Genomic DNA, 16898 nt, shown 5'->3' with positions numbered 1-16898 from the left:
TGGCAGTTGTGGATGCACAGTATTAAGCAGTAACTTTATACCACGCGAAAACGTATTAAAACCATTGTTAAAATGTTATATAATTTGTTCAAATGTATCAATGATGAGATGGACTCACACACTTTAAATATATGATGTATTTCTTTCTGACGAAGCTAACATCAGTGACATGTAAACTGGGATTATTGCCCTGATGCATTGCTACATTTTGCTAACGTTTCTGACACTACAAACTATTTTAGGACATAAGATAAAGTCATTATGTTTGTATTCACTATAGTTCTACAATTAAACTACTTTGACCAGCCCACTACACCTTTAATTTAAATATAAGTTTTTGTTTTAGTAGGGTATTTTTTTGTGGTTTGCGGGGGCCTATGAACTTTGAACAAGTGGATCGTTTATTAAAATAGACCTATTGAGTTGGATCTTTTATTTATTATTGTATATATAGTATAAGATTGTATTATATATTTTTTGTTCACATGAAGTCAACAATAACTTAACTACTGTTTCTAACTAGCTTGCCTTTAGTAAACCAAACTGTAGTATTATATAATGCTTTCTTTTTTTTTAAAGTATTTGGTAGTTCTTATAAAAAGTGGGTTCCCCAACACACAACTAAACTATAGAAAATCTGTTCATTATCTTCCCTGCCTGGATATTTTTTCACTTTAACTATAGGGTCTTTGGTGTTTTCAAATTGCCGTCAAAATAGGTTAACTTGTTTCCCTTAAATGTGCTATAAAATTACTTGAGTATACCATCATTTAGCACAAGCTGAATGGAGGTTTTAAACCCCCTCCTCTTGCCATGGTGTGTAACATTACACATGGCCGCTGCCTGGCTCAGCTGACAGATAGAGTGAACTTTGAAAGGGGCAGCCTGATACACGCCCTTCCACACACTGGTCTGTCCCTTTGGAAACACAGTCCATTTGTATCAGCACCTCAGGGCAACATGAGCTGCCTGCAAAGCCGACCCAAACTCAGCAGATCTGAGGAATTACTGCGCTATGCCAAAAGCCAGGAGGAGATACAAATTAACCTAAAGCTATTAGGTATGCTGCACTGCAAATATTTTAAGGATCTTTTAGTAAGAGATGTGACCCATCCAGGGTCAAACTACATGCTTTGTTGTCACATATCTCAGCTTGTTTTATTGTGTAAGGCTGTACAACTTTGCATGGTAAAGGACTTTTAATCAGCCAGATTTGTTGCTTGTGGTTTCGTAAATTCACATGCAGTTTTCCGATGAGATGATTGTAATCAAGAAGATAAGAACAGTTTAAGGTTTGAGTCAAGTTCTTTGAGTAAATGGGTTTGAGCTGAGTAAGTTTGCAGAAATGAAGTGTTTAATCTTATGGATTGTACTCTCTGCTACTCTGTTAAACAGGTCTGGAGAATGATAGGGACCTCCAGTTCCTCCTGCAGGGGGGAGACCTCCTTAAGGTCCGCTCCTCATCCTGGAAAAAGACCCGCTACTTCAGACTCATGGAGGACTGTAAGACCATGTTCCGGGAATCAAAGAGAACCTTCAAGACAAGCAAGACCTGTGAGTGCTGCTGCAGTACCAGCTTCCCACCTTCATGTGTGTGAGACACACACATGAAACTTGCACACATCTGTGTGGTGTTGTGGTGGACACGTGTCAAAGTCTTATTTATTTATACCTTTTGTGTCTCCTGTGCTGAGACAAGTATGACCGTCTTTTCTCAGATGAGATTTTTCCTTAATGTATTATAAAAGTGAAGGAGTGATCACAAGGCTATAAAAGACTATGTCTAAGAGTCCATTGTATTATCAGACACAACTGTATTGCTCATGATAGGAGGGATATGTTTTGTGGGTGTGTTTATCAAGATAGGGATTTTTTTTATAGTGTTTGAAGGAGTGGTTGTTATGGCTCTCGCTATATGCCCTGGATCACATCCACGTTTTCATCAAGTCTCAGTTTGATAACGGCAGTAAGGTGATGTCTTTTTTTTTTCTATGGCCGCGTGTAAAGCAGCTGTTAAAATGCAGGTCCTATAAGCTTGTCATGTGACGTCAGTAATCTGCAAACATCAGGTTTATGTTTACCAAAAAGGCTGGTCTGCGGTACCTGAAGACACTAAAAGTACTTCCCTTTTCGTAGTACAAAATAATATTGTATAAGTCCTATGGCAGAATATTATTTTCTAAATGATATCCTGGAATTTTCTTTTATTAATTCGTTTTTTTGTCAGGTTTCTATTATCTAACAGGTTAAAAATAATTTGGCGAAGATGTTCTGCATGTAGGGTTTCTAGCCAAGTCTAATTCGAGACCCCTGTCTATGGTTAGACTTTTCTACACAAAGATTGTGATGCCCTCATTACCAAAAGTACTTCAGATTAATTAAATGCTTAATAAATAAGGTGATTCTCATACAATTTCCATTGTAAGATAAAACTCTTTCTTCAGTTTTGGTCGATGAAATCTCAGCGGTGCGAATGGGACGTCAGTCAGATGGCCTGAGGAAGAACACGGAGGAGAACGTGGAGAGCCGCTGTTTCTCCATCATGTTCAAGGGCCGCCGCAAGAACCTGGACCTCATCGCTAGCTCCGAGGACGAGGCCAGGCAGTGGGTCGACAGCCTGCAGAAAATACTGTCTAGCATAAACAACCTCAGCACCCAGGCGAAGATGGAGCAGTATCCTTTTGAAGTTCCTACAGGTTTGACTGTGGATGTTTCTCTGTGGTAAATGAGTTGATTGCAGACAGAAAGATGGCGTTGTATCCTTACATGACAAACTTTTCAGTTGGATCTTCAGCTGCCTCAGGAAATCGGACAAGAACAAAGACGATAAGCTGAGTCTGTCAGAGCTCAAGAACTTCATGCATCTGATTAACATCGAGGTGGATGACGACTACGCTGAAATACTCTTTGAGGTGATGCCTTCGGATATTTTAAATTATTCAGAAAAAAACAAATCTTAAGTAAATATCTTTAGGAGCCATAAAAACATTAAAGGCCTCACCATAGTGCCCATAAATAGATAAACATTTATAATTTAGAGCCACCAGTTGGCAGCACATGTTCTCTGCCTTGTCTTGGCTGCAGACCATGTATGAGTGTCAAAAATACCCATTACATAATCTTAAAACAACAAATGTTTATGATTATACCACAAGGTAACGTTATAAATGTGGATAAAATACTTAAAAAACGATTCCTGTTAACGTCTTCCCATTGTTTTACTAATAAGATCCCTTTTTACTGCATTCATAATACATTTCCATATTACAGAAATGCGACAAATCCAATTCTGGGTACCTGGCCGGAGAGGAGATCAAACATTTCTATGACCTGTTGACTCATCGGGAGGAAATAGACGTGATCTATGGGGAGTACGCTAAAACGTCGGGCTTTATGAGTCCTCAGAACCTGGTGGACTTCCTGAAGAAAGAACAGAGGGAGGACGCAACGCTGGCTGATGCACAAAACATAATCCAGAAGCATGAGCCAGACGAAAATGGTCAGTACCTCATGTGAAATAAGGGCTTTTTGTTTCAGGTGATTAGTTCATAATGAGGAAGTCAGTCGGCATCACAGCTCTGCTGGATTTCCTGCTTTACATACTGCTGGGCTCTGATATTATGGCTTCTAAAGTGAAGCTATGTAGTTATTTATTTATTTAAATTGTGGTGACTTATGTTTCATCTCTCGGGAATGTGATTGGTTTAGTTTATTTTCATTACATTACATTTTATTTCAACGTGACTTGCAATAAATGCCTACCCAGCTAGAAATATTTGGTTCTAAAAACATTCTGAGAATGTTAGTCATTGTTCTAGGAAGGTTTTCAGCGGGAAGTTTTTGTTTGGTTCCCAGAACGTTCTTCTGAAAGGTAGGATAACGTTCTCTAAAAACATTCTTAAAATGTTTGGTGATAACATTGTTAGAACATTATGCCCTCCTATTCTTAAAACGTTTTCAGCGGGAAGTTTTTGTTTGGTTCCCAGAATGTTCTTCTGAAAGGTAGGATAACGCTCTCTAGAACATTCTTAAAATGTTTGGTGATAACCTTCTTAAAATGTTTTTGAAAACATTGTTAGAACATTATGCCCAACTGTTCTTAAAACGTTTTCAGCAGAAGCTTTTATTTTGGTTCCCAGAATGTTCTTCTGAAAGGTAGGATAACGTTCTCTAAAAACATTCTTAAAATGTTTTTGATAACATTGTTAGAACATTATGCCCTACTGTTCTTAAAACATTTTCATCTGCAAGTTAGATTTTTTATGTTGCCAGAATGTTATTATTTTAGAGAAGGATAACATGGTTTATGTTAAAGAAATTATGCAGATGTTGTATGGTAACAATTTACTAAAATATGTTTACATTATTTGAACATAAAGACATAATATTCCTGTAATTGTAAAACTCAAAATTCCTGGGTAAGTGGACTGACCACTGTGGTCATTATGATGATTATGATAGTTTACTAAACTATTGGAATTTGACTATTAACACATGTAAAAGGATGACACGGAATCAGCTGGTGAAAGTAACATTTGTTTATTAGAAAAGGGGAGCTGGGAGTGGAGGTTGGTTATGGTGGCAGTGGGAAACAGTTGTTCCAGGGTGGGTAGAGAGACCTGGCTGGTCTCGGGAGTGTGGAAGGCCTTGGATTCCTCCTGGGAGAGACACAAAATCAGTGTGAGGCAAAAGCAGGCAAAGTTGTCAAATAATATGCTGGTAAAAAGCTAGAGCGGCACGCAACAAACCGTTCACGGCAACAATCCGGCAGGGAATGAGTGCAGGCTGCAGGTTTTCATAGTGTGGCTGACGAGCAGGTTGCAGGTGTGGTTGATTGGAGATTGCTCCCAGCCGTGTAGAGCAGACCAGCAGGCAGAGAGAGAGAGACACACAGTAGAAAGAAACACATACAAACACTAACAGGGTTTTCAGGGACGGGCAGTGATAGTCGGTCCGTTCTTCTATATGTCTGTCTTTGGTTTTGTAAGTGTTATTCGATCCATATGACAATAAAGATATGTGCATAAACAACAAAAACACTTGGGGTATAATGTTCGAACAATGTTATCACCAAACATTTTAAGAAGGTTTTTAGAGAACGTTATCCTACCTTTCAGAAGTACATTCTAGGGACCAAAATAAAACTTCTCAACGAAACCTTTCCTAGAACAATGAATGGTAACATTCTCAAAATGTTTTTAGAACCAATAATGTCTAGCTGGGAACTCAGACATGCCTACGCAAACATGCAATATCATGAATTACGTGCTTGTTTTTTTCTAAAAAGGAAAATGTGGTGACATCAGATTTCTTTTAAACATCCTTTTCAAACAAATGCAACAACTTTGTTTTTTAAAGCGCACGAAAAATACATCTGACGTTGACCATGACCCTGTTAATATTTAGCATCACAGGAACATTTTATAAAAATATAATAACCTCCTGAAAACATTATCCAAATGTTGCTTTCAAAATGTTATTCTTTGGTTATCATGTAACATTGAGGGAATGTTCTATAAAAGAACATCTTTAATGTGTTACCCCAACAACGTCCAAAACACATCCTTAGAATGTTGGAGGCAAAACGTTCCAACTTTGTTGACTCATCACATTAAAGGAACATTTTATAAAACACTTTGTCATCTCAGGCCTCAATAACATCCTGAAAACATTTTCAGAATGTTGCTTGGAGAATGTTCTTTATTTGTTATCATGTAACATTGAGGGAACGTTTTATAAAGAACATCTTTAATGTGTTACCCCAAGAGCGTCCAAAACACGTCCTTAGAATGTTGCAGGCAAAACGTTCCACCTTTGTTAACATATCACATGAAAGGAACATTTTATAAAAAAACGTTCTGTCATCTCAGGCCTCAATAACATCCTCAAAACATCCTCTGAATGTTACAGTTAAAACGTTATGTCTTAACCTTAAACCTTATAGGAACATTATTTGAATTAATAAACATCCTAAAAAGGTTATTTGAACATCTGATTAAAACGTTTCTTTAAAATCTTATTAGAACCTATAGGTAACATTAGCCAAAGTTGTGAGAACGTTCCCCGCTAGCTGAGATGTATTTATTATAAACGTTAGTCCTTAACATCTATCACTGTGTATATCACCATTCAAACATATTTTAAAAGTTGAACAAACCCCACACAGCTCTGTGACATGTTGACTTTATTAAATCACTTCAGTAAAAACTAACGTTCATATTTCTCTTTTTGATTATAATACTGATGAACGTTCAAAACAAAGCACTTTGGCAACTTACCACATACGTTTTAAAATTCTTAATAAGCACCGTAAGTTTCATGATATAATTTCTCCGTCATAATCGGTTGTTTCCGTGAACGGCCGATTGTTGTGTGATGGCAAATTCTGCGGCTGCAAGGCATTGTGGGGCAGCATTTTTTTCTCCTCTCCTTTCGTTAAGGGAGGTTCAGTGGTTCCTAAGCTAAAGGAGGTTAAAAGGAAGTTTGAAACCTCCTTTCCTATCATGTAGAGAATTCGAACGGCACTTATTATTAAGATGTATGCGCTCATACATCTTAAGAAAGTTATGACCAAAAATGTTAAGAATATTTTTGGGAACCAAAATAAAACGTCCCACTGAAAACATTCCTAGAACAACGAATGGTAACAACAATTTCTAGCTGGGAACTCACACATGCCACCGCAAACATGCAATATCTGCTTACAGCTTATCATGAATTACGTGCTTGTTTGTTTTTTTCAAAAGGAAAATATGGTGACATCAGATTTTTTTTAAAACATCCTTTTCAAACAAATGCAACAAGTTTGTTTTTTAAAGCGCTCTAGAAATAAATCTGACGTTGACCATGACCGTGTTAATATTTGCCTTAACAGCAACGTTTTATAAAAAAAAGAATAACATCCTGAAAACATTTTCAGAATGTTTCTTGGAGAATGTTCTTCAATTGTTATCATGTAACATTGAGGGAACGTTTTATAAAGAACATCTTTAATGTGTTACCCAACAACGTCCAAAACACATCCTTAGAATGTTGCAGGCAAAACGTTCCACCTTTGTTAAAATATCACATTAAAGGAACATTTTATAAAACACTTTCTTTCATCTCAGGCCTCAATAACATCCTGAAAACATTTTCAGAATGTTTCTTGGAGAATGTTCTTCATTTGTTATCATGTAACATTGAGGGAACATTTTATACAACCCTTTCTCTCATCTCAGGCCTCAATAACATCCTGAAAACATTTTCAGAATGTTGCTTTGAAAATGTTCTTCATTTGTTATCATGTAACATTGAGGGAACGTTTTATAAAGAACATCTTTAATGTGTAACCCAACAACGTCCAAAACACGTCCTTAGAATGTTGCAGGCAAAACGTTCCACCTTTGTTAACATATCACATTAAAGGAACATTTTATAAAACACTTTCTGTCATCTCAGGCCTCAATAACATCCTGAAAACATTTTCAGAATGTTTCTTGGAGAATGTTCTTCATTTGTTATCATGTAACAATGAGGGAACGTTTTATAAAGAACATCTTTAATGTGTTACCCAACAACGTCCAAAACACGTCCTTAGAATGTTGCAGGCAAAACGTTCCACCTTTGTTAACATTTCACATTAAAGGAACGTTTTATAAAAAAACTTTCTTTCATCTCAGGCCTAAATAACATCCTCATATCATCCTCTGAATGTTGCAGTTAAAATATTATGTCTTAGTTAACCTTAAACTTTATAGGAAAATTATTTGAACAAATAAACATCCTAAAAAGGTTCTTTGAACATCAGATTAAAACGTTTCTTTAAAACCTTGTTAGAACCAATAGGTAACGTTAGCCAAAGTTGTGAGAACGTTCCCCGCTAGCTGGGTAACACCCTGAAGAAACAAAGTAAAAAAAAAGCAAGCATTGTGAGTGCTAATTCATTAGCTTCAACTAAGCCTTTCAAGTGCTACATAAAGTGAGAATAAAAAGAAAGAATTAAATATTAGCCGATGTGCATTAAAAAAGGGGCATTTCCTTAGCATTAGATTGTTGGTATTTAAGAATCCTTTGCTTATCTTTCTCTATGAATCCATAACATGATCACTATATAAGCTGTGAGGCTTCAATCTCAGGTCCAGAAACTCAAAAATAGGGCTCCATTCTTGTTTAAAAGGCAAACATTTGCCCAATGAAAGCTTGTGCTCTGGTGCATTCACAGCAATAAATAACTGAATACTGACTCAGGGGTTTGACCTGTAATAAAGATTACAGGTGGAGAAGCATGCTCATTTTGCAAACTCCCCAAGAGTTAGATGAGAAGATAGATACCACTCTCCATGAATGCTAAATACTGTATGTACCGCGGTCAAGGAGGCAGATGCTTTAGTTTAGCTTAGCACAACAACTGGACTTTGGAGAGAGAGGCTAGGTTAAGGCTAGAGATTAAAGTATTTTGAAATATATGTGTGCATGAGTGTATGGTGGTTGTTTTGTATCCTGCTTCCAGTATGTTGTGTACGTCCTCAGAAATGTATTAAACTATAAGCAAATATATCTCTGACTTGACTCTTTGCAAAGTAAGATCAATACTCGTAACAGAAACGTTAGAGCTAGAAGCTGAAGCATCTTCCAACTAGATCGTGGAACAAAAACAGATAATGTGTGAGTTTTACAGTGACTGGTAAATATCATGTCACTGATGATCAGGGCCGCCCCTGGCCAACTTGGGGCCCCAAGCGACATTGTGAGATGAGGTCCCCCCCCCCCATCCCACCGACAGGAGTGAAAAAAAAATGTTTTGGAAAGAAAGCACTTTGCAAATATAATTCCTGTTTATTATTATTACCAACACAGTTACTTTTTTATAGAGTGAGGTAAATGGTAAATGTGCATGTATGTCGTTCGGTATGTCGTTCAGTATGCGTTTACAGGTGAATACGTCTGCATTTCCTGCCAAATACTAGCCTCAAAAAGATTAAAATATAATTAATGCAAATAAACTACTTCTACTAATAATCATAATCAATTCAATAATATAAATTCTATATTATTTTAATTTTAATATAGTTGTAATATAGTCAAGAAAAAACATGCTTATTACATGCTCAAAAACTGATATTTCTTAAATCTGAATTCAAATGTAGTTCCCTCTGTCAGCAATGTATCAACAACTACACACACATTTCTATCAGTATTTCTCTGTGTTGTGGTTGACATGATGATGACTGTTAGGAGTTAAGCGGAGAGGCTGAGCATCACCATGAAATGTGCAAATTGACACACAAATGAATAAAAGGGGAAAAGATGCTCAATGTTTTTTAGGCTGTAAACTTGAACTGTTATGTAAGCCAACTAGACAGTTTATCACTCTTCCTCCTGTACATTAGCAGATAAAAGGTATAACATACTTGAATGAATGGTACATAAAGAATGCTGGAAATAACTGTATCTCCATTAGCCTATATGCTCTGCAGAGACTGCCTTCTTCATGTTGTGAATTACAGCTGATGTTTTAAAAGACGTTTTTTTTTCGAGACTGTGTCTCAGGGCTTCTTAACATTTATGAAACTATTAATGTGTAGCACCAGATTAACGGGAAGAATCTCAGCTCACTGAAGATATGAACCATTTTTACCAAAACAAAACACAAGTCTCATAAGAAGCATCTAAATGACCCCTGAGCGAAAAATGAAAACTGACTTTGGCACAGAACTCAAGATAAAGATACCCTTATTACTTATCGTAACTGCAGATACAATATATCAGATTAAAGCTAAAACTCCACAGATTATATAGATATAGTATCATCCCTGAGCAATCCAAACTCGCGACAGGGGAAGCAAACACAGACATCACAACACGTGCCTTTACGGTGCTTTTACGGGAGATCGTCTCACAGTAGCTGTCAATCTGATCAAAAGACGTGATCAATGGCGTTAAAACAAGAAAAAACGCAGCTGAATCGGTTAATCCACAGGTTAATAATGTGTCTGTCGCTTTGAAAAAAATTATTTATTATCCATTTTTATGTAAAAATCGGAGAAAAAAAGTTAGCTGCTAATAGTAGCCAACAGAGTGTATGCAGCTTCCGGTTTTGGCCATGCGTCTCTCTCACTCCTTATTTGGTAACGTGTTTGTGTGTGTAGAACTTTCCCTCGATTCCATTGGCTCTAGCGGTTATAAAGATATTTCATTCGTCAAAATCGATCAAGGGGGGCCAGAGATATGGAAAAGCCACCCAAATGACCCCAGAAGTGGGTTTTTTTGCTAAATCTCTCTAAAAAGGTCAAATTTCACTTGTTTTGCATCAATCTTGATACAGGGTACTTATTATATGTTGTACTTTGGATTCCTAAAGCTTTTAGTCTACCATCCCATCATTCAAGGGTGGTTTTCACTATAAGTAAAAAATGGACGGACACTATAATTTATAGTTTTTTACTATGTTCAATCTGAATTTTCTTTAAAATAAAAAACATCTATATTGATTCTGATTCTTCTACATCCAACGCACAGGTTTATCATTAGTTTGAGAACAAAGATTATTAATTTAACCCTTTTAGAAGTGAAGATATGGTCATTTGTTCTGAGAATGTCATTTTCGAGTCTGAGACCTGAAAAACAGGCTCAGGGTTGAACAGGTTAATATGGCAATTGGCAAAAGTTTGACATTTGACTTATACAACATTCGCAAGTTGTACATTTGACTGATACAATAACCCACCTGCTCTAGTTTCTTCATGTTTTTTTTTTTTTCCCTCTTGCTTGCGCTGGACTGAAACTGTCTTTTCGCCGACATCTCTTCACCTGCACTAGTGGCCGCATCAACGCCGTGATTGGTCAGATGTCGATTCATTGCAACGGTGTCGGGTTATAGACGTGCTCCCCTTGTCACCTCTCACTCTCTCGCGTGTCAGCGCAATGTGAGGCCTGAGGCCCCATGCAGCCTGCATGATCGGCCTGTAGGGAGGGAAGGCCCTGCTGATGATAGATCAACATTTACAAAGTCAAATACCATGCAGGGAAGCCAGCTAACAAGTTAGACGGGCCCTTTGATGTCAAGAGCTTATCAATATCAACATACATCAACCTAAAGCAATATCCAGTGACAGTCAACACAGTCTATTCAGAGTTGTTGGTGCTTCTCATTATGATGTATTTTATGGATGTTTTACATACATGCACCACAGTTGAGGACATGATGTAAAAAGGTATAAGGCGAACAAGCCCATATAGTTTTGCACCTGTGTAATCAGGTCATTTGTTTATACATTTTGATATTTTTTGATTTTTTTCTGATCCTTTCAAAGAACCTTTTGCGAATTCCTGGATAAATTATTAGCTCCTTTGTCACTTTTGACGTGTTCTTGTGTCCTTTTAGCCAAAGAGAATAAGCTGCTGTCCAAAGATGGCTTCCTCATGTACATGCACCATCCAGAGGCCTTGGTCCTCAACCCCGATCACAGAGAGGTGTACCAGGACATGGATCAGCCCCTCAACCACTACTTCATCTCCTCCTCCCACAACACCTACCTCATGGAGGATCAGCTCCAAGGGCCCAGCAGCACGGAGGCTTATGTCAGGTAAAGATCTGTCCTTCATGTACTGATTACATCACTGCAGTCTGCAGATATTAATACATGTATTAGTCTCTGGTTATCTCTCAATGTGAGGAGTTTAAGGCCTGTGTACCGGAAATTATTTTCAAAGCAAACTTTTCTGATCAGAAAACATTCAGTTTGTCAACCACAATCAGAAGGAAATGCCTAATCATAGAATATCAAACATTTACCAAATTCAAAATGTTTGTCTCATGGAGCATTACAGAATCTACAGCACTGCTCTTAGACCCTCTCAGCGTAAATGGAATAACTTTTCAAAAGAAAACCCAACGATTAACTCAGGGAGATGAAAGAACTCAGGGAGAATCAAAAAGTGGGGATCTCTCTGGGAGAAATTTGATGTAATGCATTTTTTCATAGTTCTATAGTTTTCTTTTTAACCATCAAATGCTCAAAGATTATTTTGAAGTGAATAATTATATTGTATGCCTCTACTGTGACATGTTTTCATGATTTAATGTTGAAAAAGGATTTTCTTTTTTCTTTTTTGCTCAGCCCAGTCTGCCCTAATTGGTTAGCTTGCCGGCTCTGTTGCGATTGGTCAACCACTTAGAGATGTCCCACCCCTTAGCCTATTCCATACAATGTGTGGAGCGCTAGCCAATAGAAGCGTGAGTGTTACATAGTGATGTCACCAAGGCATAATAGGGCCTCCTTAAGGGTTTATCAACGATTACTCTCAAGCAGCCTGACAGAGCCTTTCTTCAATCCCTAATGTTGGCTGTGCCTCTCTCAGGGCTCTGCTGAAGGGCTGCCGCTGTGTGGAGCTGGACTGCTGGGACGGGTCAGAAGGTGAGCCGGAGATCTACCACGGCTACACACTCACTTCTAAGATCCTCTTCAAAGATGCCATCAAAGCCATCAAGGAGTATGCCTTTAAGGTGTGTATACTACCCACTAATATCCCTTAGCAAAATGTTTGTCTTGTTCTGACTTCTCTTTGTTTTCTCAGACGTCCGATTACCCGGTTATCCTCTCCTTGGAGAACCACTGCAGCGTGGAGCAGCAGGAAGTCATGGCCCACCACATGAGCTCCATCCTGGGCAGTGCCCTCGTCACCTCCCCCCTGGGGGATGGCATGCCCAAATGCTTTCCATCTCCAGAGGTATGTATCGTATCTATTGGTATCATTTTACTTTGGTTTTATCCTATCCTTTTTTCTATGTAAAACGTTCTTATTCCCGCTACTTACTCGCATCCTTATGACCGTGTGTGTGCGCCTCTAGGAGCTGAAGGGAAAGTTCCTGATCAAAGGAAAGAGGTTAAACAAACTGGAGGCCACTTTTGCCCCTGATAACACTGAAGATGAAGAAGAGGACGTGACGGAGGAGGAAGAGTCAGACGACGAAGATCAGGAGCAAGAGAAAAAGAAGGTGGGGTAATGGCATCAGGAGAGTAAATAAATGATCTCCGTTTACACATTTTTACAAGACTTTTGAACTCACATTGACTCTGTAGGAGAAAAAGAAGCTGAAGCTGGCGAAGGCGCTGTCCGACATGGTGGTCTACTGTAAGAGCGTCCACTTCCACGGCTTCGAGGACGCCAGGCAACACCTGAGCTTCTACGAGATGTCGTCCTTCAAGGAGAACAAGGCCTTAGAGCTGGCAGCGGAGTCGGGTAAGAGAGAATTTAGGTTTAGTAGTTTAGTATTCAGAAACATACATTTTTCTATTCAAACCTCAATAGATTACTTTTCAAATGTATAATATGCAACATGTCAAAAAATATTTAGACTCATGTGAATGTGGTTCTAAGATTACTTTTAAACATAGACAAATCTGTTGTTTTAATCAACGCAATGTTTTTATTTGGGTGAATTAAAAGCGCTAGCATGGTCTGCCAGAAGCTGTCCTAAATTGACTTTTTATTCAGTTTTAAAACACAAATATTTTTCTATAGCCTTACATTTTTTATTTCAACTTTAGTGGATTTTAACTATATATTTCAACCTATTGCATGATTTTAGTCATCTGACATCTGGATCTCACATGTTCAGAGAGACAAGCCAAGAAAGAGTTAGAATCAGAAGCCAACCCGCATCAGGAAAACACAGATGTTTTTACGCGAAACTGCTCCATTTAGAGTTTTTACTGGTTTTAATCACCTGGTTTGTTTGTTTTGGAGAGGAGGAGATCTCTGTAGATCTTTCGGCTCCAGTTAAACACCTCCTGAATAATGAACGATGAGGAAATCCTAACCAGGGCTTCAGGACAGTGCCAACAAACTCCGCCTTTTGTTATTATCTTAAAATGAGTGCCCCTTAGTGGCAGATAATTACATATTGTAGGTTTACGTTCTGAATTAGGGCTGACTTGGAAACCATTATGTATTTAAAATCCTACATGGCCACCACAAAAAGTATTGAAATTTTTTAGAGCTGTTTTGATTCAAATGTACTGAGAAGTTGTGCAAACCTAAAAGGATTTCAACATTAGATGACACCAGTTGTCCTCGCTTGGTGATAATAGTTATTATGGCCCCTCTTTCAGAATAAAGGGCACATAATGTAATAAAGTGTCTGTGATGATATAAAAACTCTGTAAATAACTCTTCTTACATGCTTCCTCTGCAGCTAATGCCTACATCCATCACAACGTGGAGAAGCTGAGTCGCATATATCCAGCCGGCTCCAGGACCAACTCCTCCAACTATAGCCCCGTGCCTCTGTGGAGCGCCGGCTGCCAAGTCGGTATGTAATACAGACACGGGAAGGGATTTAAAAACTCTCACATGTACAGTCCACTCTGACATTTAACCAATGGGAAGCAGCTTCTTATTTCTGATTCATCATTGTACCTTCCCTCCTTTTCAGTGGCTCTTAACTTCCAGACAACCTGCACAGACATGGACGTAAACCAGGGCAGATTCCTTATTAACGGAAAGAGCGGCTACGTCCTGAAACCGGCCTACATGAGGGACCCAGCCTCAGAGTTTGACCCCGTCACACTGACCCGAGGAGACTGGCTGCAGCACAAGACACTCCACATCATGGTGAGCTGTTATAAAACACAACTCACTGTCCCATGCCTTTAAAATCCTGCTGTGGTGAAGAAAGGATTTCATGTTCTGGGCAACCTGTCTTCAGGTTATTTCAGGCCAGCAGCTCCCCAAACTGAGCAAGAAGAAATCCTCCATCGTGGACCCGCTGGTGAGGGTGGAGGTGTACGGAGTGCCGGATGATAATGCAGAGGCAAAGACCAGTGCTATCGATAACAATGGTACCTTCCCCTTTAAAACACAATACACACGTTTTTTAACTAAAGATAGCATTTTTTCTGATCTCTTGGAGGTATACTTTCTTTAAAGATTGAAGTTTAAATCGAGTACGTTGATATTCAAATTCTACATTTGCTTTGCAGCCTGTTTTTGTACATTAAGCTACACTCATGTTCTTTGTATTATACTTTTGGTAGAATACGATTCCAGTGCTGACTGGAGGAGATTGCTTCTGGACCGTATTATCTGAATATTTCCAATACCTCTCATGCTTTATACATTTTAAAAGTTAACATTAATTCAAGTTAGATGTTATATTTCACAACATGTTTTAAATGCTTTATTATCTAAGGAAAATATTCCCTCTAGAACCATATATTTATATTTTGTAAAAATGATATGTATATCTGCAATAATAATAAATCTTAATTTTTCAGGTTGAAGGCATACTTTACATTTAACATAGCCAATGTAAATTATTTATTTTCAACACAGTTACATAATGTTAATGTTGTGAAATAAAGAAAAAACTATTTGTCGTTTCTTCAGCATCCTTTTAGAAACATGGCGTCTCTACAGCTACTGGCCTCAATAGACCAGAATGCAATGCAGCCACAGAAAATATAAGATTTGGCATCAGTTGTTACTTCCTGTTTACTCTGAGATACGTCCTTTTCATGTTAAACTATTAGCTAACCACATGTACGGCCATGGGGGCTGTTTACAAATGCATTGTGGGAACGAGGAAAGCCTCTAAAGCAGAAGAAGAGGCAGGTGGAAAGATCAATAAGAATTCGAGGAATGCATCAGCAATTATAACGTGTCACTTTATTTTTCCTGTCGAAGGTTTTAACCCAGAATGGAATGAGAACATGGAGTTTAACGTGCACGTGCCTGAGCTGGCCCTGGTGCGCTTCACTGTCGAAGACCACGACTCGGCGACTTCTAATGAGTTTGTGGGGCAGTACACGCTCCCATTCAACAGCTTAAGAATGGGTGAGTTTGATCAAAATCACTGATTGTCGTTGGTTTCCACCCTTCATTAATGAACAGAGACGGGAACTATCCCATCTCTGGCCGAGCATAGAAAAGTCAATTGACACTGCGACAAAGAGCTCTTCATATTTTCTGATGACTGACTGTCACCACTCTATGCTCCGACGCAGGATACAGACATGTGCCGCTGCTCAATAAGAACGGAGACGTCCTCCCCTCAGCTGGACTCTTTGTATACATCATGGTGACGGATGCCAACTGAGAACGTCACCGCCAAAGACCTGCATCACACAGCCACGTTCCAGCTGCTTTTAAATGTATTTGTATGCTCCTTAGTTTTAGTTTATGCTTAACTTATTGGCTTGATTCCAGTCGTTTTAACTCCAAACAACAAATCAATCTACAAAACAAGGGAAACAAACTTCATCTGCAATCGGACATCAGTTGGATTGGTAAGGTGCACAAAAGACTCCCATTACTACGGAAGAGGATAAGGGCCACATGTGAAACCTTTTTGGAGATCTTACCAAAAGTGAATTTGTTTTTGAAATCTGAGATCAAAGTCAGAATTCTGAGAAAAAAGTCTGAATAATAAATTCTCACAATTCTGACGTTGAAGGTGGGGTAGGTAATTTCGGAGAAACCAGCTCGAGTGCGCTAGAATTCGAAAATACACAGACTTTTTTAGAAGTAAAACAAAATTCAATTTCCGTCAGATCCCAACATGTTCTATTACATTTGGCCCTTATCCTCTTGCGTACATTACAAAGACTGTTTTCCAAATGTTTGTTTTGTATGAGTTGCACTAGTGTTTTAATAATTCAGTTTGCGATGCCATTGGATCTTCATTTTTAAAATGCGGCTTGTGTCTCTAATTTTTGGGTCAGTTTTGTCTATTCAAATATTTGTATAGAAAATGACCAATTTATGAATTCTGGAGAAACACTAGCCAATGTTAAAAAACGATGTGCTTTGTATCCATCAGTAATTTTAGTCATAGAAAGAGTTTATTTTATGTGAAATCATCACAACTTCTTCTTTTTGTAAATCAAGATGAAGATAAAAGTTTAAAACTTGAA

The 16898-nt window shown here is 38.3% G+C and overlaps 1 protein-coding gene across 3 annotated transcripts in view; it reads left to right on the top strand.

Moving 5' to 3' along the window:
- The window catches only part of LOC307019500 (1-phosphatidylinositol 4,5-bisphosphate phosphodiesterase delta-1-like), a 26288-nt gene extending 9390 nt beyond the window's left edge, over window positions 1-16898 (top strand). For 2 of the 3 annotated variants that reach the window (XM_079650463.1, XM_079650462.1), the window contains exons 2-15: window positions 1396-1554; window positions 2445-2673; window positions 2783-2912; window positions 3271-3499; window positions 11366-11567; window positions 12343-12487; window positions 12559-12711; window positions 12833-12979; window positions 13065-13224; window positions 14180-14296; window positions 14420-14598; window positions 14693-14825; window positions 15670-15819; window positions 15990-16898. In XM_079650463.1, coding sequence (XP_079506589.1) covers window positions 1494-1554; window positions 2445-2673; window positions 2783-2912; window positions 3271-3499; window positions 11366-11567; window positions 12343-12487; window positions 12559-12711; window positions 12833-12979; window positions 13065-13224; window positions 14180-14296; window positions 14420-14598; window positions 14693-14825; window positions 15670-15819; window positions 15990-16081 — 2127 coding nt within the window. In that variant the 5' untranslated portion in view covers window positions 1396-1493 and the 3' untranslated portion in view covers window positions 16082-16898. Of the gene's footprint in view, window positions 1-923; window positions 1061-1395; window positions 1555-2444; window positions 2674-2782; window positions 2913-3270; window positions 3500-11365; window positions 11568-12342; window positions 12488-12558; window positions 12712-12832; window positions 12980-13064; window positions 13225-14179; window positions 14297-14419; window positions 14599-14692; window positions 14826-15669; window positions 15820-15989 lie in introns of those variants that run through there. The other variant, XM_079650461.1, reaches the window with a different exon arrangement.

This window comes from Notothenia rossii (assembly GCF_949606895.1).
Source record: "Notothenia rossii genome assembly, chromosome: 9".
NCBI classification, from domain to species: Eukaryota; Metazoa; Chordata; class Actinopteri; order Perciformes; family Nototheniidae; genus Notothenia; species Notothenia rossii.
Note: the sequence above shows the minus strand (reverse complement) of the source record. Positions and strands in the feature narration are given on the sequence as shown.